Here is a 24,827-nt window from a genome sequence, read left to right as displayed (position 1 = left end):
TTGAATAAATTCTTAATTCAGAAAGGTATTTGGAATTGTCAACTATTAGGAAATTGTTCAGAAAACATGCATTTCTGCTATTAAATCACTTGATTTGTACATCGACACATTTGCAATTTAATCACCTACACTGATAGTAAACATCAAAGTTCTACATTTCTTTTTTTATAATGGCCAAGAAAATAAGTCAAACGTAGTTATTTCAGTGAAAAATAACAAACAATAAAAAAGACAGAAATACAAAAGTTATTCGATAATGTTTATCACGACGGAATACTGGACATCGTAAAAGCTCTTTTACGATATTTTTTGATATAATCTCAATTTATTTGGTAACTGAGTGAGGACGTTTCTTTACTGCTGCCAGCACTAGTAGACAATATTTGGTTGCCTTGAAATGCTTAACTTTCAAATGATTTTTACTGGTTTATTTAGCAGAAGGAATATTCTAAGAAAGCATACATTCAACTTGTATGCAGGTCTATCCGCATTTCATTTGCTTTCGGCTGAAATGTTTTTCTTTAGTCTAAAGTTTCCATGGCAATGAAGCGGTTCAATTAGCGCTGCTTTTTCAGCACGCTTTGGGGCGGCACCAATTAAACAAATTTACAAAGTTATAATTTCACGGTGTGAATTTTGAAGGACTTAAGATGATTTACATCATTTCCACTTGAAAGGGATGTCTTAGTTTAGTGTTAACTGTGAATAATGAATCTAACTTTTGATTTGAAGATATGATGTGGATTTTTGAATGATAATAATAAAAAGATAAGATATTTGATTTGTCGCCCAGTGTCTTCCGTGTTGGCAGATAGTGCTATCGTCATTTTCCTTGAATTTTCAACGCGCTTTGGTCACCGAAGACAAATTTGTACCTTCCCATTATGGGTAGCTGCCCTTCTCGTTCTAAACGTGATGCAAACTCATTGAAGCAATTTCGGGACGACAACTCGAGACTTGACGGAAGAGCACGAAAAAGTCGGGAAGCCAATTTTCAAACCACACAACTCACAAATGTTTGCATCGAGGACAACACGCTTCGAGATCTAACCTCAAAATTGGAGAAAGCGCTTTGCTGGACGAGTAAACACGACGTGTGTTGGAGTGTCGAGTTTTCGGAGTCAGTAAATGAATTATTTGTTGACGCATGTCGATGCATGAGCGATCTTGCCGAAAGTGAAGACTACGGGAAAGCTGATGAAATCGTAAAAATGATTCTGCGGTTGAGAACTGCTTGGGGAAACGAAGCATTTGAATATCTCAACATAAAGTCTTTTCCTCGGGAAAGAATCGAGACGAAAAATGCTGTCATTCTCGCTGGGCAGTACTTTACGCCAGAGCGATTTTATGAGGATGATGATCGGCTGTTTAGACTATATTACTTCGAAGTAAGGGAAGCAGAAACTAATGAATTCATGTTTACGTATTATTTAGAATGTAGTAATATCTTGCAGAAATTTCATGTCCTCTGCTTGTCGTGTTCTGGTGGACATTTGCAAATAACGAAATACGGTAAAAATTGCCCGTGTTATTGGTCTGTTCGAGAGGACATGCTGAGGGATTTTCAATATAAAGAAGATAGCGCTCTTGTCTCGCATAGTGCGGTACTTAAAAACTGAACGAGAGTTAAAAGTATGGTAAAGATTATCCAGCGTTACGTAGAACAGGTACTATTTGTGATAAAGCAATGAAGAGAGTTTTGACAAAATATTTCAGGATTTTTGAACCTTAAGAAATTAAGTTAAAATTTTTCAATTCATCTTTGGAATTCCACATTATCATTGTTACCTATTCGTATGTTCGGGTATATCTGGTGTTTTTTTGCCGGACAACAATAATTTAAAGGTGTTTTTATTTAGTAGAGAGGTATTTTTCTATGCAGATAAAAAACATGGTTCAGTTTCCTTAGTTATTGAATCGCGGGCCGACTCCGATGGAAAGAAACGGCGTCAGTAATAGCTGAATTCCAGGAAAATTTTGACTGATTTGGTGTAAGACGCTTTTAAATCTATCGCTTGCGTTCTATCTGTATAGGTTATATTTTTTGTGTTGCATGTTAGTCTTCATATCACAAATAATTTCGTAGAAGTCCTCATATTTACCTATCTATTTAAATGTTTAATTTCATTTTTTTCACGTCGCTTTTTACGAATTTGAATCAAAGTTGTATCTGGTCGTCGCTGTCATTACCGCGGACGGTAATCCTCTCACGAACTCACCTCCAGTATTTGTGCTACGAAACGAATCTTACAAATATTACAAAAACAAAGAACTCTTTGGGAATAAATGGGTAAAACAGTTTTCATATTTACAGCCTTCCAAACCAAAACAACCGTGTGCATTCAAATTTGTGTATATTGCAAAATGTAAATGTATTTTCTAATTCGTATGAAATAATTATATGTAGTCTTCGTTCATTAGATTTAGGTCAACATCGAACTGTTCTGAGTAGAACCTGGAGCCTAAACGGACCTTTTAGGACAGATTTACGGGCCTCTGTCTGAGCCAAAGTGCTTTTGTTGTCATGAAAGAACTTGATAATTCACTCGACAAGCAGAGTTCCTTTCGCGCGAGGGGTAAATGCCGAAGTCACCCTAAAACGTATTTCTTTACATGTGGCAAGCAGTGCAAGTACAAGTATGGAATCTTTAGTGGTTGAAACAAAAAAAACTTTCATCTATTACGGCAACTTGAAATTTTTTATGCGATCAAAGAAAAGTCTTCATCGGAAATGTAGATGAACAGATACACCGCATTAAATGACATGATACAGTATACAGTGATATTGACATTCATAAGGGATGATTAGAAATGATTTTTAGCCTAGCAGAATACATCATTTTAAGAAGATGACAAAAAAAATAAATACAAGGGTTAGTTCTTGTCGTTCTGCGGCGCAACAAATCGCCCATTTTGGTTTCACATCCTGGGAAGGCGGGCAAAGGCCTTAAAATCCCTCAATTTCGCTACTATATCCAAGACGACACATGGACTAAATTGTTGCATTTAAGCCAAAAGAAAAGGCGTCGTTTGTGTGAGTGTGTTTGAGAGTCTCACCTCCGGCACTCAGCTCTCTCCTGCCAACGCTCGCCTAGACAAAAGAAAAAAACGCATACAAAGCTTGAAAAGCATTGACGCTTGCCCTGTGCAGGGTAGCGGCACCTTGACCTTAAAGAACAAAACATTTGTCAGTAACGCACGTGCACACCACGCAGCGGCAACGCCGCCTTGTTCGAGACCTTGGATCTTAAAAGATTTCCAGTCAAAGACGCTTTATAGTAAAATCGTAAGCTCTGTCACTACAATTTTGTGTAACAAGGCCCCTGTTTGACGACGCCAAGGTAAAGAGTACCTCCAACCGAGAAGAAAGGGGGCATTTTTCACAAATTTGCCCTGAGAACGAAACACCATTATTTACATGGCCAGAGCTTCTATTAAGATTTCGCACAAAGAAATCTTAATGCGTGATTCATTCTGTTCCTTTTATTACCTCTCTGCCTGTTTAACCAGAATGTGGGAAGAAGAAGTCCATGGTATATTGCAGTCAACTCTTGGTGAACTTTGATCAAATCACCTTTGCTAATAATGTAACACCACAGTTCCGCTTAATTCGTCACTCACGCACTTTTAACTTTTCACAAAATAGCCTTTTCCTAAAAATTACCACACGAATTGTGTCTTTGTATCACAACACCGTTATCACACACAATAAAATAATAACCTAAAAATGAAATACGAAATCATGACGCCTTTTTACCATAGCGCAAGGTCAATTTGACTGTTCCCTGCCTCAAAACAATGTTGATTAATAGGGCCATGTTTTCGTTCAGCTGTTTCGTCACACCTTCGTGAGTCTTTCGCACTCTGCGATTTGCGCAGCTTCCAACGAAAGTCTCTATATTGGAAGATACAAAATTCACTAAAACAAGCTATTTTGAACTTTTTCGTCAGAAACGCCATTTACAAGAAGTATCTCGAACTGCATTAGATGCGAATTGGTTTAAGGTGAGAAATAAACTTTGGCAGTCAGTCTTCCTTGCTATTGATGCAACATTGAGGCCGAAATGATTACATTTGAGGCAAATGAGAGATATTTTTGGAGCTTATCATCTTATCTTGCACAGTCTGTATGTGTCTATTTTCTCACCGAAACAAAATTACATTTGAAAATTGAATTTGCGTAGTTTAATCTGTTTAAATTATTGTAATCCGGCGGAGTTCTGACAATAGCTTGATCACATAATTTAAAAGCACTCAGTACCTTTTTTAAAATATTTTCTTCCTTGCCTAAGAGTAAGATTCTATTTTTACACAAACAATAAAACCAGGAATAGAAAATAACCCCTGAAGTCTAAGAATGTCAAGAGACGGGGGTCATCAAACAGTTACCCGCTAAATTTCAAAGTTTCTTTCCCCTTTTTCAACCAAAACACGCAGATTGTAATTTAGTTACAAATTGGAGTTCTGCCGGAACTATTTTTCATGCTCGAAAAGATTGGAAATTTAGCAACACTTGAAGACAGAACGGAACGCTTTTGTAAGAACAATTTCAGGCACAATATCCCACATACCAAACTGTGTTCGTGACCTATGTAGATATTTTCATGCGGATCTGCCCTGTTTCCGGGCGGATGCCATTGACTGACCTCATTGTACCTTGGACTGTCGCGTAAACAAACTTAACTTTCAAGCATTAAAAACGTGACGAGTGCACGAAAAAATTCATTTAAGCCGTCAACACGGATAATTTCATGTGTGTATCTCTACACGTTCCCATGAAGCTACGAGCTGAAGACAATGACAATCAAATTTAAAAGCAAAACCGAGCAGAAGCAGGAATTGTGAATGAGCTTCGGTCGTTTAAATTTTTGCTGCCACAAGGAAACGTTCGGTTTGACATGGGTCACTGTTGGTCGTGCATGTGTAGAGAAAAGAAAGCTCTCTTCCGTCGAGGAGGATGCCTAGAAGATTGGGTTTTCGTAGATTCCGATTTTGAAGATGACGAAGAAACATTTTACCGAGATGAAGCCCTCGACGAAATTCTGTCAGCCTTCGAGGAAGCTCTTTCTTGGCCGAAAGAACAAAACGACTTCCCCAATTCGAAGGCCATTGATGCTATGAACGATATGTTCTGCGTGGCTTCTTCAGAAATGTCTCGCTTGGCTTCGGGTGATAAATTTACCGAGGCCGATGAAATAGCCGATGCTATCGTAGAACTCTACGACGTTTGGGGAGAGAGTGTCTTTAGCTCTCTGAACGTAACTTTTTTTACGAGAGAAGAGATTTCGCTCAACCGGTTTACCATTAAAGTTGGACAATACTTGAAACCAGAACCGTTGCAGGAGCGAGAAAATGACATAGCGGTCAAGCTGTATTTCTTCATTGTTTACGATATGGACCTGGAGAAATATGTTTGCACGTACCACTTGGAATACAGAGATTTTAGTGGCATGACTGCTGGAATTTATTTTCTGAGGCTTAAATGTCGCAGAGGAAGGTTCCAGGTTGCATCTTATGGCGAGAGTTGTCCAGTATACTGGAAGATTCGACAAGATGTTTTGAAAGACTTCTCCAAGAGAAAACGGACTTTTATTTCATGTTAATATAGTTTTGAACCCTCCCAGGATTTGAGATCGAGAATATGCACTGTCATTCACTAGCTGTAGATAGAAGTCTCTTTAAAATCACAGGAAATTTGTGATATTTGGAAAATTTCTACTCTTCTGTGTCTCCTATTTCGAGTAGTAAAATCTTCAGTGATCGGTAGTCATATTTTATCCAATTCACAATGAGGAAGTTTTGTAAATAGTGTACGATCTACAAGGAGTGGAAATATATTTGTTTGTCAGTCTTTGTTTTCGGTGTGTTTGGTAAAGAATGGCAAGCGGAAAACTGAAAACTATGTATTACGGTTCTCATCGCCGCTGTTTCATACCAACTGATCACTATAAACTATGAATAAAACAAACATGACGAAGTTAAGAGTTGACCCATTAGTCCAGAAAGCGAAATCGGAGCTGCTGTTTTGCGAAAAATAAACCTCCGAAATGTGTAAAAGATCTAAAATGCTGCCACAGTCTTTTGTTGATTTTTTCAGCCGAACAAGTAAGTCTAGGCATTTTCGAAAGGTCCAATTTTTGGTTCAAGTTTGAGCCTTTTACGCCCGCCGCAGGCTGAGATTGACCCGATCCAACTTTCTATTAACTCCGCCATACCTGAGGCGTCCATTATCCCTGCTGCGATTTCAGTCACGATGACAAAAGTTGTGGTTTTTGGTGACAGTCTGGGACAATTTTATTTACTTTATAAAGCCCTCATTAGTGACCCCGCAGGACGCGCTGTTCTCCGCTCGCGGGAATAGAGTAGTTAGAACGAGTCGGGGTGAGGTCTACCGGGGGTCTGGCACTAACAATCTGAGCTGGACCCCTTACAGACCAATAGATCGCCGACTCGACTCGCGCTGGTCAAGGCTTCGTATTTTCCTGCGGGCGAAACGCACGCGCCGAAGCGATAATGAACAGGACCTACTCGCAGGATATTGTATTTTGTGGAGGAACCAAGGACTTGGCAACCTGAGGATTATAACAACGTTCCCTGGAAAAGTCTGTCGGTCTCAAAATTTCTCTGTCAAATTCGAATCCCCCCACCTCTCTGTAAAACGTGAAGAGAAAAAACTTGACATGTCAGTAAGGTTGGGAAGGGCGTAAGGACCTACGAAGCGTGCAGGACTTTTGTTACTCAATCTAGGTTAGGATTTCAGGCTGTATCTTGGATAATTTAGCCTGAAGTTTTTTTTAAATTCGTCAATCGTAATCAGTTCAGTTCAATCTTTCCCATTCTTGGCCACCTCTGTTCCCTCTCGCTTAGTTGTTACTTCAGTGATTCTTTCGGTTTTTGCAAACCTTTGAAACTGTATAAAAGCAATAAAACTGTAAAATCGTTTTTCAAATTCTCATTCGTTTATTAAGATTGAAACTCTTTTGGCTAAAATCTGACAAAAAAATCTACATATCTATCTACAAAGCTATACAAGTCTTTTTCCCACCCTATATACAACTTATCATTTTGTTTAAGAAACTGAGTCATCCTCTATGTTGGAACTCTATTTAGTGAGATACGAAAACGGAAAATCACAACGATTTTCACTATATTCTCTTATTGTCCACGCGATTGCTTGCTTGAAGCGCTCAAATATATCTGCGGTTTTTCTTTGCTGACTTTCTGATTGGATCTCTGTGAACTCCGCGCTGTAAAAAGACTCGACTCATGAAAAGAATGAACGAAATCGTTTTCCGTCACTCGGGAGTTACGGCGCTTGCACAAAGTAATGAATTTTCTACGATTTCTCATTTGTGGACATGGTTTACTTTGAGATTTGCTTCAAAGTACTTTTTGATAACCTATGTAAACGATTCTACTTAAGTTGAAAAAGAAAAAAATTGCCTTTCAGGCTGAGTATAAATTATCAACCAACCAACTGCTCAAAGCGACCTGGCTAGAGAAGGAAAACAAACCGACCATAAACATCCCAGATTTCCTTCGACAATGGGGCTAATTTGGTGATAAACACCAAACGAGAGAGTGAATGAATGAATGAACGTAAAAAGTGTAAAAAAAAATAAAGCAAAATTACAAAAATAAAAAATAATCCGATATTTTTTTTTTCGTAAGCTAGCTCAACATGTTTGGAAAACGAGAGAGTAAAACTCTTAAAAATTGGAATAACATCCAGTTTGAGGTACAACGTAAGTGCGCGGTAATACGATAAAAACTAAGATTGACGGCACATGATAAAAATAATAAAAATGACTCCTTAGAAACAGGGTAAAACGAAGGGCCTTGACGAGGAACTGTAAAAATTTAGTGAAATACTGGCAACGGAAGGCTCATCTGTATAAAAAAGAAAAAAAATCATGACCTAAGAACCAACTGAAGCGAACATAATCATAAAGCACTAAAGCAAGGCAAATAGGTATATATATATTTTACCTTTCAAGTTGTACCCAATCTTGAATCAAATCATACCAAAGAATCTATCAAAAAAGCAAAAACGAAATGAAGCATGTGATGCTTACCTAAGAGTTATGCTTTACTTTGAGATCTTCAGGGCGCAGTTGTCTCTCTCCTTCACTGAGTAATATTTTAAGAGCCCTTTGAAGAAGAAAAACCCCCATTTCTCTCCTTTTCTTTTGAGGCCAAGATGCTGCCCTTCCGTAATAATCACCTCTTTTCTTGTTTGTAAGTCGTGGAAGGCCTGAAATAAACAAAAACAATAACAACAAAAGAAACATAAATTGAAAAGCTTTAGTACGAGTCTCACCGGGGATTGTGTGTTTCCTTTTTATGCATCGAAAAAAAATTGGGGATGAAAGGACACTAAGACACTAAGGGTGTATTGTTTTCGGTCTGAGTAAGTCATGGACTCAAATCCAAAATCGCCGGCTGGAGCAGTCTTAGTAGTCACGGATAACATTTGGCACTCGATTTCACCATGGTTGAAAATACAACGAAATGATAAGTATTCACGGGGATTATTTCAAAATTCGATTAGGATTAATTGACCATTTTAACCGATACTGGGTTATGTAATTTGGATGTGTTCAAAAGACAATTGATATTTTCAACCTTTGAACGCCTTTTTCTCAGCTGTCAGTTGCTTTAACAGAGTGTTCGAATCTTTCATTTGGAGCAGTGGCTTCTCATATTGGTTTCAAGATCTTCACCCTGCTACTCGGTGGAATTAATTCCGCCTGAAACAAGTTTAGTCTCCCTCGTGGCCTTTGTGTGTTCTTTCACACAGCGCGTTCAACACAATAATTATTTCAACTGTTAATAAAAACTACTGTCATACAAGTGACTATCAAACACTGAGAACATAATTACCTAGTGCATCTATCATGCACGCTTCCCTCGTGTATGCCTCCACCGGAATGACACTCTGAAAGATATGGAGCGACACAACACCAAGCCCAGCTGCCCAAATATCACGGATTTGTTGAATTTTGGGATTTTCCTGTTAAGGCAGAGCAATTTCATTAGAGTTTACAAAACAGTCTGGGATTGCATTGATTTTGCTACACGTTAATTGGTTTAGAAAACTCGCGCTACTCTCCTCAAAGAGTTGCAATGAGTTGACTACTAGCGTTTTCTGTCCTTGAAGCCCAGCAAAGTGTGTCGGGTTTGAGTTCTCGCTGGATCCATAAGATAATTACCTTGGATGTGATTGGCTGTTGCTCTTCGCGGGTTCAATAGCACTTCAAACCATTGTTCAATAGCGCTGCAAATCCCAGAGAACTCCTGCGAAGGTGCCAGTAACTTACGGCTAAAAATTGCCGATACAATGTTCGAGAAGAGGTTAAGTTTTTTACAATTTGTATTAAGGAAAACGATTCTTCTTTTGATTTATTTGTACTGCATCGCTGGTTCTGTTACTCAAAACAAAGATGTTATCATTAAAGCTTTGTATCTAATATTGCAATATGCATGGCATCTCTATGTACCTTTGCAGAGTTCATGGCTTCATTAAGATGTGCGTAGGGTCTTGATCGCTTTCCTTTTCCCACGTAGAATATCGCCAAGATAAACACCCGGAAGACATCCTCAGGGCTCATACTTTTGGATCTCGTTGGTAGATTTTGAGTGACACGCGGATCAATAAGAAGATAATTAAATGAAGATTTTTCAGTCCTATAGAAAGTAAATGTAAGCTATGTGATACTTTAAAGCAATTTGCTAACTGATCTATCAGAGGACATACCTGTACATGACCTCATCCAATTCATTAGCTATTTTTTTGTTTCGTCATGCATAAAACAATTCAGTTTCATACTGCTGAACGTCTTTTCGATAAAAGATTATGATGCCTGTATAAAATATGGTTGGAATAAAATAAACAACAATATCAACGACGTTCATATTTACTGTAAATAAGTTCGGACCACATTTTTACATCATCTGTAATCTTATATGAAAAAGAAAAAAAGAAAAAAAAAACAGACACTAAACAAAACAGAATTTATTTGTAAAAAAAATTGCACTTAGTCCATACAAGAAAGTTAGATAGTGTTCCCGATTACATCACTTGAAATTATTGATTACACGAACGACTCACCCCTCCCTCCAATTCTTTTTACAGGTGAATTCTATGCACATAGACTCCTCCTCCTCAAACAAATCTGGCGTTTCTGTTTTCCCCTCCAAATGCCTCCTTAGCTCTGGTAGATACTCACTATAGAGTGATTCCTAAGTAAAAAATAATTGTATTTAGGATACAGTTAACAAATTAATGCATACTATGGGAAAATCTAGTTCCCAGTGTCTCTCTTCTTCTTACTACCCTAGAACCAGAGAGAGTGGGGCAAGGGGGGAGAAGGGGGATCACAGGAAGGTAGGTCCACTCATAAGCTAGGTGATCTATCACTTTGAACCATTTTCCATCAAATGATGTAAAATTAATAGAATCTGAAAGGCCAATCATAACTTGGGAGAATATCACCGCAGGCTGATGATAGAACTCGAGGAAAAAACTAGCCAACTGCTTGAGGCACAGGACAAATTTGGTGGCCAAGTCACCATAAATTTTAGTTTAGTGAATGGTTGAGAAGGGAGCATGAATGTTCTTGACAATCACAGAGTGAATAAACTTAAGCCAATGTAAACCTGAACTAATTTAAACTCTCAATTGAGAATTCTCAGTGGTTGGCAAACCCACCAGATTTGTTTGTCAGAATTTTTTTAGGCTTTCCAAACCTAAATGACTTTGCTCATCATTTCCTTTGAGATTAAGAACACAACAAACAACAAATTATATTTGCAGAATGTTTTTGTGTTTCAAATAATACGCAAACAAAGGGTAAAAAACTTAACTAAAGCGCTATATGTAAACAGTTTGTGGTTTTCAGGTTTGGTTGCATTTCCTGAACTTTATTGCAATTGGTCTGTATAAAAATTTACCTGTCACAATCAAATTGAACTTACCAGTAAAACAACAGAAGTGGTCACATTTTTCTAAATTTTGCAGAAGTGCAGTAGCAACCATTTGTATTGAACTAAATGAAAAACAGAAACTGCAAACTCCTTAGTTCAGAGCACAAAAATAAATTTTGTGCATGGGAAGGGAGAAATCTTAACACAAGACAGTTACTTTCAACTCAGTTTTATTGTTGATGGCTCTCATGATAAGCCATTGTGACTTAACTTCAACACCAATACTTGATATATGTACCCACACCCTGGCAGTTCCAAGTTAATATTCCCTGCTTTGCTGTGTTAGTTTTTACCTTTGAATCCATTGAGCCACTCTGTAGCCGAGCTAACCGTTTTATATACACATTTCTAGTGCTTGTCATGATTGGACCAGGTATTTCTCCATACTTTTGTAGTTCCATCCTGAGATCATTATTAGAAAGTTTGAAAAGATTCTCTGGCACAGTTATGGATTCATTGATGATAGACTGGTCCAATATTGTGCTGCACTCCTTCCAGTCATAGAATATGGTGCTATTGCCAAAATAAAACTCTGCAGGGTCTTCATTATCTGAATATAAGAGACAAGAGGTTAGTAAGTGAAAAAGGGGAATAGAAAATATGTCTGAGAAGTAACCCTTTAACTCCCATGAGTGACTAAGACAGAATTTCTCCATACAATATCGATACAATATCGAGTAGACAAGTGATGAGAATAAAGAAAAATATCAATTAGGAGATTATTAACTGATCCATCACTAAATTCTCTGTCCAGACTAATATCATAAGAACTGTATAGCAGACAGTAGGGAGTATTATTAATGAGATCTTGAGAGTGAAAGGGTGAGGGCACCATAATTGAAACAAATCTTTCACTGTGCAGGGAAATATCAGCAGGTGTATACCAGCACTTTGAAAAGAATGTATCAAATATCCTTTTTTTTGCCATGTTGTGGAATAATTACCTCTTCAAACCCTCCCAGGAGATTTGGGTTCAAAACAAATGTGACCTTTGATGGTTTTAAGACAATTATTGTGAACTAGATTGAGTTATGGTCAGAGAGGAGAGGGTAGCGGACATTGTCACAGTCTTTTGCAAAAGTTAGAAGAAGTTAACTAAATTGGCCTCATTGTTCATGCAAATTTTTTTCAGCTGATGTCTTTTAACTTGTACCATAAATTGAAATGTGGGAAAAAAGAACTGCAATCTTTTGATATCCAAACAAAATATAATCAATTCTTAACTTATACTATGTACCTTGACCATGCTCTTGATAACTTGTATGTTCCAGCCACTGCTTTGCACCTTCTTCTACAGTTTCATCACCATCTACAAGACTTAAAAGACCATGTTCAAAGGAATAAGTATAGGTGATAACATGATTTCAAGTGTAATTTGGTGTCAGTAGTAAGCATAACTAAATTTTTCGAAGATAACAAAATTACAAGAGCCTGTAGGGCAAGTGCCACATAAAGTCCTTCAAAAGTTTATAAGTGCTTACCGTATTACACCAAATTGCAGGAGAAATCAAGTTATTACTTGTTAATAATGTACATGAAAAAACATCACAGAAAGTCAAGAGAGGTGAAATTTTGAAAGTGAGTGCACCATTTGTAATTTGCATTGTATTACAACTTTACACTTGTGTTACATGAGAATGCACTCATTTTCAGCCTATCGGAAGTGTGGAATTTTTTCATGTGCATTGTTAATGGAGAAATAAAATCAAGTGATGTCTATTAAGGGTACTCTCCCAAAATATTGTTGTAGGTTAGACTACTTACAGCCCCATTAAATGTTGAAAAATAATTTTAAAAAACCCTGGACAGAACACCATCCTGGTAATGTGGGAAGGAGCTCATGATTGTAATTAGAAACCAGGGCATCACTCTTTCTGGCTGCTACTATCAGTTATAGGCTTGACTCAAGAGAGAGTTCTATGTACATGTCAGAGAAATAATTAAAAAAAAAATAGTATGCTCTGTGTAAAGCTATGATCATTTTAGGTTAGGGTCATAAATTAGCCTTTAACCCTTTAACCCCTGAGAATGACCAGCTTCTAATTTCTCCTCACAATATCATCCATGAATCAAACATTAAGGTTGTGAAAATCAAGGAAATGATCACCACCTCATGAAGCTCTTGATTTTTACCCAAATTCTCCTTGTAAGCCTTTCAGGAAATGTGTAGTGAACAGTATGGAGAATATGCATACTGATGTTAGGGTGTAAAGGGTTAAAAAGTGAAAAATGGCTGAAGGTACATGTGCATGTAAACACCAAAAGTGAATATAACATATATTATACAATTTATACCTGTTACTGGAGATACTTAGTTCAGTAATCTTATCGACCACCGTTTCATCCAAGTCACCTGAAGAAACATCGGCACTAAACCAAGGATGCAAGTTTGGAAATGTAACCACTGTCTGATCGAGCAAACTGTCTTCTGCAATTGCTGTGTAAAATGACTCACTGAATCCACAACTGACTTCACCAACTGGCTGTTCATGTTTCATTCCATCCCATTTTTCTTCAGGAATACAGGTTTTAGATTCGTCCAAGCTTATGTTTGACTCTACTTCTAATATAAATTTGATACACTGTTTTGCACTGGTCCCTTCGGACAAGGAGGCAAAATCCAGAACATTTTGTCCTTCATCATCTGTTTGATTGAGATCACCTCCATGGTTTATCAATAACTTTAAATTATCCAGCCTTCCCCAGAGAGCAGCAACATGAACAGGTGACATTCCCTCACTAGATCTGACGTTAGGATCTGCAGTCCTCAAACAAACCTCCAAAACCTCTGAAGCTTCCTGATCCTCGTGCCCAGCCAGCAGATGGAGAGCAGTAATACCATCTTCTAATTGATCAGCTCTCGCTCCATTCAAACCGAGCTCCTTAGCAAGACTGCAAACGACAAATGGATGAAAAAGGACCTTACGACTTGTTTGGTTCATGTCAATGATACCTTTTTAACAAACCGCGCATTTCGATTGACCAAAAACAATCAGAACAAGAAAAATACCGATGAAAATTCAGAGTTAAAACATGTGTATTGCTTGAAACACAAGAGGTTGCCAAGTTTATTTTTCCCGTGTAATTTGTTTCAATCGTTTATCTGATCGGATGAGAGAGAAGCTTTAAAGTTTTCAAACCGATCAAAGAGTACAGGTAAGGAAAAACCGAACAAAGAGTACAGGTAAGGAAAAACCGAACAAAGAGTACAGGTAAGGAAAAACCGAACAAAGAGTACAGGTAAGGAAAAACCGAACAAAGAGTACAGGTAAGGAGAAAGAACTTATACTTTTCGATCTTAAAATTCTCTGTGATCGCAATTACACATAACGGGTGAAAAAGAAATTGCTCATGAGACAAAAAAACGGCAACAAATCACAGGAACACATGATTGTCACATCACATGATTGTCGCTTGGCAGAACATTGCAAAGTTAACTCAGTACAAGACTACATATAGGAGCAGCATTTCCATTAGATCGTTTATGTCGATGAGTTGATAAATTACTGCAGTCTTCTGCTCCGATCGCTGATATTTATTGCAAATAAGTCAGCTATCGAAGCGATCAAAACAGTCGTGCAAACCAACTTCACTTCATGAGCAAACGAGAAATAGATGCATACGTACCTATAATTTTCTGATGCGATGGCCGAAAACAGTTCCTTGTCCATGCAGCTGGTTAAAATCGCTGTAGCTGCATGGCCCAGACAATCGTAATTCAATCATAAAAATTTAAAAAATGATAAAGATTAAAAGGAAGGTATAAAAAAGAAACAGGCGAAGAAATTATCATGTCTGCTGAAGTTTACGTCGAAATTGGCGCCGAAATATATCCCAGCATTCCATATAGTTAGAAGTGTCACACAATCGCTTGGCCATCACCAAACATATTTGACACTCAAGGCTTCAGTATTTCTTATTCCTTTCATCTTTAGATTGATGTATGTAGAGATTTCAAGTTGTAATTCATCCTTAAAAGTAATCTTGCAACATTTATCACGATTACTCCGTGACATATCTGAAATAGTTAGAGAGGCTCTCAATACTAGCATGACGTTATCGTAACGTGACGTGATGTCCAGACTGGGAACAACTTGGAACGCCTGCTGGAGAATGCCGAAGAGAATGAGAGTCACGAGATTTCACAATTCAAAATGTATATTTTTTCAATTTTTAGCGTAGGTTTGGGGCTTCTCTGTGTTCACATCGGCGCTTTTTCTCCGCCTAAGTATTCTAAATGTATCAGCAAAGATTTTGGACAAGGAGGGACCGTTTGTCTTTGCTCAGAAAACGAGTGCGACTCATTCAGCGAAGGAATTCCTCTTGGAACGGAAGAATATGCAGTTTACACGAGTTCTAAAGCGGGAGAACGTTTTAGTCTTAAGACAGCGAAGTTTGAAAAGAGTTTTACTGTGAAGTCCTCCGTAGAAGATGTCCGTTTGATGGTAAATTCTAGCGTCAGGTTTCAAAAGATTCTCGGATTTGGGGGTGCATTTACAGGTAAAGTGGTGTTATACAGGATCAGTGAGTGCAAATCTTCTAAAGTTATACGAGCTTGGGTGAATTTGGTGGTTTTTTTTTTTAGGAGTTACATCACATTTTTGAAGCAGGGAGATACATATAGGCAATTACATGGGAGGATTATTGTGATCTGTAAGATCTGAAGGGTGACCAGCACACTGAATAAACTTGTCCCTTTAAGGCGTAGGTTGACTTTCTTTTAGCCAAAAAATATAAGTTGAATGATCGCAAGCCGAACTATTGGTTTTAAAATATTAAATGCAAAAAAATCCTATCACAGAGAATTAATAGATAAGCCCATTAAAATAAATTTATTTGTGGAGTTCTTGATCTTTGCTGGGCACCAGTAAAAAATTATCACAACTCTGACAAAGGCAACTTAAATACCCTACTTAGAATATTGAGTGTTTGCTCACTACAAAAAAAATACAAACAAAAAAGATCTCTGATGAAAATGTTTGTCAGATACTGCAAATTAAAAGAACCTTGCGTCTAGACAGTGACCAATTTAAACCAATCAACATGAGTGTTGAAACCCCTTTACATCCCAACATCATTATGCATATTCTCCACACTTTTCTCTAGACATTTTGTAGGTTGCTGACAAGGAGAACTTGTTTAACAATCAAGAGCTTCTTTAGTTGGTGATCATTTCCTGTATTCTTGTTACCTTAATGTTTGATTCAGGGGTGATAATTTAGGGAGAAATTAGATGCCAGTCACTCATAGCAGTCAAAGGGTTAAGTTGTGCAAGGAGACATATGTTACTGATCAGAATACATTGTGTTGTGTATCAAGCTTTTTAATCTTCTGATGGCTGCATCTTTCAACAATGATTAAAGTAAAGTTATCAGTGTTTTTTCATTGGCTCGGCATGATAGAGGCCAATTAATTCTTCTGTGTCTTCTTACAGATGCTGCCTCAATTAATATTTACAACATCAGCACAGCCTTGAGGCAGAAACTTCTTTCTTCATATTTCTCAGAGGAAGGTATTGAGTATAACATTGGACGTATTCCTATGGCTAGTTGTGATTTTTCTACAAGACCTTACTCCTACAATGATCATGTTGGTGATCTTGAGATGGCCAACTTTAGCTTGGTTGATGAAGATGTAAAATTGAAAATTCCACTGATGTTGACAGCGATGAAGATGAGTAAAAAAAACATCACATTTTTTGGAAGTCCATGGTCTGCACCTGCATGGATGAAAACAAATAACAAGATGACTGGGTTTGGTCAATTAAAGGGCAAGGCAGGAGATAAAAACCACAAAGCATGGGCTTTGTACTTTGCCAAGTTTATTGAGGCATACAAGGAGAAGGGAATAAAGATCTGGGCAGTTACAGCACAAAATGAGCCATCTGATGGATTTATTCCATTGTAAGATAATCATTGTTCTGTGCTTTTTAATAATGGGCAAGCTTTAAAGTTGTGTAGAAGCATGGTTTAAAGTGCATTCTATGCTGCTAGAAATTATATTGAAGACTTTTTGCATTATAGTGTAGACTTGTGTTGTTTACAAGGGTTTGTGAGGTCATAATCCAAAGCTGTGACCAGACAATTTTGATCCATTTTTACTTCCTTGATAATGATTGATTAAAGGGTAAAAATTTGAGTTCATTCTATTAGAATTTTGTTTCCTCATCTTCTGATGATGAAAACATGTCACATATTTTTCTTTCTCTGAATTGAATTTTGTAATACTCTAAACCCTAACTCTAATCATAGTAAAGATTTTGTTTACGTCAAGCACTTACTACAAACTGTAAGTACAATCACTAAATGGGACACTAGAACATGGCTTTGGTGTCATTTCAGAGAAAAAGTCCTAAAACCACTGTGAAGTTAATGGCATTTATCTACATCAGCATACAAGTGTTTAAAAGTAAAATTGATTTTATCTAAAAATTATTTTCAACATTTTTTTTTCATTCTAGAGACATTTTTATACTCATAAAGAAGAAAAATACCAAAGAATTAAACTGGTTGAAATTATTTCAACCCAAATTTATTTGAAACAACAACATCTGCAGTTTAGTGCCATAGATGAAAATTAATTTTTATTTTTTATCTTCCTTTCTTCCAGTTTTTCATTTCAGTGTATGGGATACACAGCTGCAATGGAGAGAGATTTTATCAAGGAGGACTTAGGGCCTATGCTATCAGCTCGTGGCCATGCTGATGTGAAGATAATCATGCTTGATGATCAGCGCATGTTTTTGAAGTCATGGGCAAACACTATTCTTACTGATCCAGATGCTGCTAAGTATGTCGCTGGAATTGGTGTTCACTGGTATGAAGATATATTTCTTCCTGCCAAAGCACTGAGTGACACTCACAACAGGTGATTGCTGTGATCTAGGTTATCTGTTAACCCGTTAACCCTTAAGAATGACTAACATCTAATTTCTCCTTACAATATCACCCCTGAATCATGCAGTAAGGTCATGAGAATAAAGAAAACTATCAGTAGTAAAAGAGGCTCTTGATTGTTGCACAAATTCTCCTAGTCAGCACCTTAGAGAATGTATAGGGAACAGTATGGAGAATATCTTTATTGATGTTAGGGTGGAAAGGGTTAAATGGGTATTATTACTATTATTATCTTTTAAGCCTTAACACCCTGGCAACAGTATGCAAGTTCTTCCTAATGTTCTCTATACATTAGCTATGGATAATCTATCTGACAATCATGGATGTTTTAACTTGAGTTCCTAATCATTTCCTTTATTTTCATGACCTATATGTTTTATTCAGATCTGATACTCTTTGGAGAAATCAGATGCTTATCATTCTTAAGATATAAAGGGTTATTGCATGTTGTAAATTTGAGGAGAAAAGATTCCTGTACCAGAGAACACAAAGTGACCTTACAAGGGCTAATGTACGACTCATTGTATTTTTCTTTGGAAGAACGTTTAATATGCCTTTTTGATAAATCATTATCCTCGAAAGAACAATTAGACTAGGATATAGACATAGACAGGATATAAAAATAACTCTACTTATGCAAACTTCTAGTAGCAATTTTCAGAAAATTTTCCTGGAAAAGGATAGGATTGAAATTGAGGGAACTGAGAATTTACTGGCTAAATTTCAAGATTAAAGTTGACAAAGTTGACTCTAATTTGATTGATAACTTAAGTTGCAAACTTAAAAATGTAAAATGGTAATCACATTAACTTAAAGAAATTGTGTTACTAATATTGTAGAGGAAACTTATTTCTTTTCTCTTTGTTAGGTTTCCTGATTACTTCATTCTTGCTACCGAAGCCTGTATTGATCCCCACCTCTCCAAACCTCCTATAGTCAGCCTGGGGAACTGGGCGAGAGGAAATCGGTACAGCCATAGTATAATTGAGGTTTGTGCTCTGCTTGATCTTATTATAGACACACCTTGGAATCTATGTTTTTTCACGAAAGGCTCAGATGAGAATGATTAACATTGTGTTTTATATCTGGTTATTCCCCATCGTTACGAGTTTTAATCAAACTATTGAAGAACTGAGCCAGAAAAGATACTTTTTTTACAACTTAAATTTGTAGACGCGGTTAATTTTGCTCAGATTTTGCAAGTTTTTTTTTCTTTCCCTAGTTTTTTTTGTATGGCCTGCCCTTTAATCGCAAAATAGGCGCTGAAAATTCAAAAAAGAAAATACCTCTACCGTTCTTACTATCGCACTATATTTGGAAAGATATCCGTATAACCTTTATTATTCTAAACAAAGCCCTGGTCCCAAGGTGATCTACTGATTTGCCATTGATTTTTTTATCCAATACTGTATGCATAATGAAGTATTGGGCTGTAAGGAAGTCTTGTCCAATATTCGACAGTGACCGACGTTTTGGCAACCTCAGCGTATAAGTCATAACCAAATTTAAGAGAGTAAATGTTAGTCAGTCGAGTGTTATAGGATCCTGTTCGTGGAAATTTTTCTGAATTGAAATTTGCCTCAAGATTGTATTAAGGTATTTCAGCTCTGATTGTTCCGTTTCGATCCATCATTCTGTTTGGTCTGCTGGTTATGAAAAATTCGTTTTCATGGTGCCAGTAGTTGTAGACGTTAATAAGGAAAACCGGTTTTCTAAATTTGGGGCAGAGGTTCATTAATTTTAAGTGAGCTATTCTGCTTTGTAATTGTCACATCATCTTTTCTCTTCGCTCGTTTTTGTTCGCTCGGTGTTATATGTATTATGTTAAACCAAAGGGTGTTTGTAGTTCAAAGTTAACTTAGCGGCGCAGCTCCATAGCAGGTCAACAAATGGTTTATCAGAACTAAAGTATTAAACTTGTCTCCACAAGAGAAAAATCGCAATTTTCTTTCCCTTCTTTTTAGGAGTAGATACACCTAATTGCCAGTGACGATGTTACAGAAAAAAGCAGAAAAAAAAAGAAAAAAATCCGGCGTTAGCCTACAATTTTTTTTCTTATTATTGAAATCGCTTGAAATTTCTAAACAACATCTGATACTCTCAAAAAGTTCGAAAGTGGAAATTTTGTGAAAATTTCCTGCTTCCGGGCAGTTATAGCCCGAGAGTAGTTTTAAATGCTAATATAGTAAATAAATCCCTTTTTAGACTTGTTCCTTTTTTGTAATTACAATGTGTTTTTTCCTATGACAATGTTATTGCAGGTACCCTATATTGAAAAGGTTTACTTTTCACTTCATGGAAAAAATATTAGTCTTTTATTTACTTGGCTGATTTGCCAATCAACCTTGGAAGGTCGATTTCTAATTCTAGAAAGTGTCAAGGAAAATTTTAATACTTCATTTACGGGACACTCTTCATAAAAGAATGGAATCCCTATATTAATATCTACGCCGATACCATCCGTTTTTAAGTCTTTGTTTAGAGACAATTTTAAAAATTTCTTTACGATTTTTAATGAAGTATTGTTTTACTAAGAATTTTTTACATTCACAGCAGCTCTTATTTTTTGACTTGATAATAATGTTGACATTTTCTGGACGTGAAAATGTCGTTTTCAAGTTCTTTTGTTTGATTTACTTAATGCTTTCAAAGCAATGTTTTAATCGCGGTTTTTTAATCGACTCAAATGTTCGCAAAAAAAAAACCGCTCCTTAACCTGGAAAATTCACAGAGCAAATAGCTGTTTTTATGAGCATGAAAACATTTATTGACACGCGCTGGTAACTTTCTACTTCACAGAGGAAATAGCTTCTTTTGCGAGTAAGCAAAAATTTGCGTAGCTTCTAAAGAGCGGCTGCGTAGAGCTGGGTCAGTTGGTACAACCGCCCAACTAATATCCAGGAGGCATGGGTTCGAATCGCGTCGAAGCTTGATTTTTTCTAAGCTTCTTTTTTACAAAGCTGAAATTGCATTTCATCCGCAAGGATGATTTCTTTGTTTGGAAACCATTTTTCATTGATTCCTGAATTTAACCTAACTTTTCGACGTAATATGTGTAATTTTCATTTTAATCAAAGCGGATAATCTGAGAACCACTCATTTCGTTGCAATATTTAGCGGACGGACTGCCACAAAGAAGGGAGTTGACGAAATTTCCTTCGTACGACACTATATTACTTTCAAACGAAGCCATGGAAAAGCGATGAAAAAAAACAGCTGTCAAATTTTGAGCAAAGATGACAGGTTTATTTGCTGTCTAGAGCAGTTCGGCCTGTCATGTATCACATCTTCCGACGAAGTGTATACATTTTGCAATGTCGCGCATATTGTATAACTCGCAGAGGTTCAGGATACTTAAAGACGTTTTTTTTCGTCATTTTTTAATTCTAGCTGTTGCGAGAATATTTATACAAAACTTGTGGTTTCTGGTGCCACTTGGACAAAAGCTTCAAGGGACCCCTTGTATTAAGTACCCGTCATCCTCTTCTGTCTTTTATAAGAGGTGTGCCGGGGAACAAAAAAAATGCAGCTGCAGAAGAAGCAACTTAAGATGCAAATAGAAATCGCCTTCAACCTAAGGCTGTACCGTCAACTTGAGCAAATATCACTATAACGACGACAGTGACTGGAAGAAAACGAACCTCTGTTGTTTCCATGGAATACCTTCGTTGATCAAACTATTTCGCTGAGGTTGCTTCTTCTTTTTACCCGAATACGTTATCGAACGGAGTTGCAGACAAAAATATTTCAGGTTGCTTTTTTATGACTGGCATACGTTATCAAGCGGAGTTGCAGAACTGAAAATGGACCAAAACCCGGTGCCTTTTGTAATTAATGCTGCCCTGAACATTCCATTTTGTTTAGTTGCCGTTGCGGGAAATTCGCTGGTTTTAGCTTCGTTTGCTAAGAACCGCTCACTCATTTCACCGTCTAATGTTATTTTAATCGGACTGGCGGTCTCTGATCTTTGTGTGGGCGTAATCGTCCAACCTTTGTACATCGTGTGGAGATTCAACCAATTTTTCTCCAAGGACAACTGGGGAAAAGGAATTCTCGATTCACTTACACTGTTTTTATCGTGTGCTCTGTGTTCTTTCTCATTTTTGACCGTCACCACCCTCAGTGTCGACAGATACTTAGCTTTGCGTCTTCATCTACGTTACAGAGAACTTATAACTGTTCGTCGTGTCTCCTATTTTCTTGGTTTTGCTTGCATGTCTGCGTTTTCCCTCTGCACAATGACCGTATTTCTACCTGCACACGATGAATACATTGCCTCTGTCATGGCGCTCGCTTTCTTCGTGATAAATACTGTAATCTACTTCAAGATTTATTGCGTGGTACGCAGGCATAGGAGGGAGATAACAGAACAACAACGACACCAACCAGAACAACTACACACAAGCAGAATTCCTGTCACAAGATTTGCAAACATTTTACGATTGCGGAATTCATTTCTCGACACGTTTTATGTGTACTTGATTTTTTTGTGCTGTTATATTCCATATATCTCCATAGCAATTATATTTCCCGAGTTCAAAACAAACTCTTCGCTTGTTATTGCATTCGAGATTTCTTGGAGTTTGGTTTTCATAAACTCCTCGCTGAATCCTTTGCTATATTCATGGCGGATCAAGGGGGTTCGCGCAACGATGAAAACAATTCTACTAGGATCTTCGAAAAGACAATCAGCTCCGTCCATAAGAAGGGATGCCGGCCATAGTTTTGCCATGTACCATATAAATCATTCTTGTGAAGTTTTGTAAATCAATCTCGTCCAGTTATGTAAGCAATCTGCTGAGTATTGCCATTGTTGTCAAGTGAGGTAGACAAAAGTAATTTTCATTTTCCCAGCTCTACGCAGTGTTTATTTGTACATGTATGACCACGCCACTAGAATTAAACTGTTCTGAAGTACAGATATTATTAAAATTATCCTTTTTACACTGAAACCGTAAGGTTGGAGTTGAACGGATTCCTGGACTGACGTTACTATGTCCCACCCAGACTTAACGAAAATGAATTTCGTTGCGTGATATTTTCTTCTTTGTCATGTAAATCTTAGAAAAACGAGTATTATATCAATTCTAAAATAAAATAGACACAAAAAAATCTCGAAATAATTGCAAAAGTATAAAGTTTTGGTGAGGGTATGCAAAAGTAATAATAAAATTAGTAATACACGAAGCTTTCATTAACACAAAACGCATTATTTAACTTTTTAAGTAAGGTATAAACGCAGGTTACAGAATACGCAAGACTGAAGTCCTGATGTGGTATATTATGCTGACAAAATGTAGATTAAACTCAGTCCTGGTTGATAATAGGGAATGCTTTATCCACCACATCTTAGCACTTTGTCTCTAATGTATAAATTGAACCTGTCATTAGTTAACTTGGAGGTCGTGCTTTTCGGTACTCTTATTTTCACACGTAACAAACTAACATTAATTAAGCTAGCTTTAGAAACTCTTTACATTATCAACTCAGGTGGGAAAACCAAATTATGTCACACAATTAGCATCGCGCTTTCAGGATTATGAAAACCTCTTTAGTTTCACACTTTTATTTTACAGATGTAACAAACGAACGTTACTGTAGCTTTAGAAACTCTCTGCTGTGGCCAATTTATGTTATCAACACAGTTGATGAAACCAAATTAACAATATCTCACATAATTAGCATCGCGCTTTGACGTGAATTATAAGCTAAACAATCAACAAACAAGCAAATAAGCTTAGTTCTTAATTATCTTAATGCTGCGAATCCACGCGAATACTTGTTTTTAAAAAAATCATTCGAATTCACCATCAGTGATGCTACAGAGCCAAGTATTAAGTTGAGTTTGATTCCTATTATTGCATGCTTTCCATATTTCCCAGAAAAATTGTCAAAACGTTTTATTCTAGCAGACCAGCAAACTCACAATTGCGCATTTGGGGTAAATGTACATTTGCGCGTTGAATACGGTCAGTGCCTTGCCTTTTGGTAAAAAATTCATGCTTGTTTGCAAAGCGCGGCGACAGAATGCTTCTGTAACAATTTTACTTCTGTTGTGAAGTATTAAATATGTATTTTGTTGTCCGTTGGTTTCTTCTGTGTTTTCTATTTGTAAAACAAATGGTAAACAAGCTAAAGGTAAAAAGTTTGTATCTTTTCTGTAGAATATTTAGCATGTGTGCTCTCGCAGAATGATCATTCGATCATTCGGGCAATGCGTTGAGACGTGCGGGAAAAAAAATGCGAGCTCCGCTTTTAGGCTTGGCTAAATCTATATATTATCGGTAAAGGCGGACCAAATCTTGGGGGTTGCAAATCTTCTAAGAAACCGGCACTTGTCTTCATTTGCAGTATGTTTGAACCTTTGCTAACAACGGATTTTTATGGTTGGAGAACACTGGTCACAAAAGACAGTCATTATGACGGACAGCCCAAGATGTATTTTCGACTCTGTTGTGGGTTTAGGGTTTCATACGCAACCTCCGTGATTATCTTACATTCTCGTGTGTTGAAGCACACATTTAGAAGTGTGCAGTAACTTGATTCACTTTTATTTTGGAGCCCATCGATCGCCCGCACAAACAGACATATTTAGTTCAAATTCAGTCAGTAAAATTACACTGCTGGAGTTCTTACCAATTCTTAATTGAACGGTTTAATACAATGCCCTATGGAACGGACAATTGTGTCATGTGACTTCGGAAAAGAAAAAGGGTTGGGGAGGGGGGGATAAGGAAATAAATGTTGAAATTGCCTCATAAGTGAAAGTGTAAGGTAGGAGGCCAGTTTGTAAACAACTAGTTAGTGAAGATAAAAGCTAATTTTTAGTACCTTTTTACTAACCTCGTTCTCTATCTGAACTTTAAGTTACGGACCGAATTTTTTCTCTGGCTTGGATTTAAGGACAAAGCGCGCGGGCCATAAATCTAAGCGGAACAAACGAGG

The 24,827-nt window shown here is 37.1% G+C and overlaps 4 protein-coding genes across 5 annotated transcripts in view; 3 read left to right on the top strand and 1 right to left on the bottom strand.

Moving 5' to 3' along the window:
• Nucleotides 1–4,665: 4,665 nt before the first annotated feature.
• LOC113686716 (uncharacterized) lies at nt 4,666–5,853 on the top strand. The gene has a single exon (XM_027204369.2). It carries the CDS (start codon nt 4,899–4,901, stop codon nt 5,601–5,603), a length of 705 nt encoding a protein of 234 aa, XP_027060170.2. The 5' UTR covers nt 4,666–4,898; the 3' UTR covers nt 5,604–5,853.
• Nucleotides 5,854–6,940: 1,087 nt separating this feature from the next.
• LOC113686717 (uncharacterized) lies at nt 6,941–15,002 on the bottom strand. Of its 2 annotated transcripts, none has more exons than XM_027204370.2 (9): nt 14,614–15,002; nt 13,282–13,878; nt 12,230–12,303; nt 11,280–11,536; nt 10,112–10,242; nt 9,501–9,687; nt 8,884–9,013; nt 8,076–8,254; nt 6,941–7,890 (listed from the first exon to the last, which is right to left on the bottom strand). In XM_027204370.2, the coding sequence occupies exons 1-8, from the start codon at nt 14,655–14,657 to the stop codon at nt 8,076–8,078; spliced, it is 1,599 nt and encodes a 532-aa protein (XP_027060171.2). In that variant the 5' UTR covers nt 14,658–15,002; the 3' UTR covers nt 6,941–7,890. The 2 variants fall into 2 exon arrangements, with proteins under 2 accessions (XP_027060171.2, XP_089060796.1); XM_089204670.1 differs by having other exon boundaries at nt 12,224–12,303; nt 14,614–14,990.
• Nucleotides 14,860–24,827, top strand: part of LOC113686687 (lysosomal acid glucosylceramidase) — a 12,058-nt gene continuing 2,090 nt past the window's right edge. Inside the window, exons 1-4 of the mRNA XM_089204671.1 lie at nt 14,860–15,486; nt 16,421–16,889; nt 17,596–17,853; nt 18,751–18,871. Coding sequence (XP_089060797.1) covers nt 15,141–15,486; nt 16,421–16,889; nt 17,596–17,853; nt 18,751–18,871 — 1,194 coding nt within the window. The 5' untranslated portion in view covers nt 14,860–15,140. The remainder of the gene's footprint in view (nt 15,487–16,420; nt 16,890–17,595; nt 17,854–18,750; nt 18,872–24,827) is intronic.
• LOC113686690 (melanocyte-stimulating hormone receptor-like) lies at nt 21,547–22,781 on the top strand. The gene has a single exon (XM_027204335.2). It carries the CDS (start codon nt 21,686–21,688, stop codon nt 22,646–22,648), a length of 963 nt encoding a protein of 320 aa, XP_027060136.2. The 5' UTR covers nt 21,547–21,685; the 3' UTR covers nt 22,649–22,781.

Source organism: Pocillopora damicornis, chromosome 4, assembly GCF_964200805.1.
Source record: "Pocillopora damicornis chromosome 4, jaPocDami1.2, whole genome shotgun sequence".
Taxonomy (NCBI): domain Eukaryota; kingdom Metazoa; phylum Cnidaria; class Anthozoa; order Scleractinia; family Pocilloporidae; genus Pocillopora; species Pocillopora damicornis.
Note: the sequence above shows the minus strand (reverse complement) of the source record. Positions and strands in the feature narration are given on the sequence as shown.

Coding starts and splice junctions, on each gene's coding strand:
- LOC113686716 (XM_027204369.2), top strand. CDS start 4,899: ATGGGTCACTGTTGGTCGTGCATGTGTAGAGAAAAGAAAGCTCTCTTC.
- LOC113686717 (XM_089204670.1), bottom strand. CDS start 14,657: ATGGACAAGGAACTGTTTTCGGCCATCGCATCAGAAAATTATAG. Junction 10,243..11,279: donor GTGGCTCAATGGATTCAAAG/GTAAAAACTAAC, acceptor TTTTTTACTTAG/GAATCACTCTATAGTGAGTA. Junction 9,014..9,500: donor AAGCCATGAACTCTGCAAAG/GTACATAGAGAT, acceptor CTGCCTTAACAG/GAAAATCCCAAAATTCAACA.
- LOC113686690 (XM_027204335.2), top strand. CDS start 21,686: ATGGACCAAAACCCGGTGCCTTTTGTAATTAATGCTGCCCTGAACATT.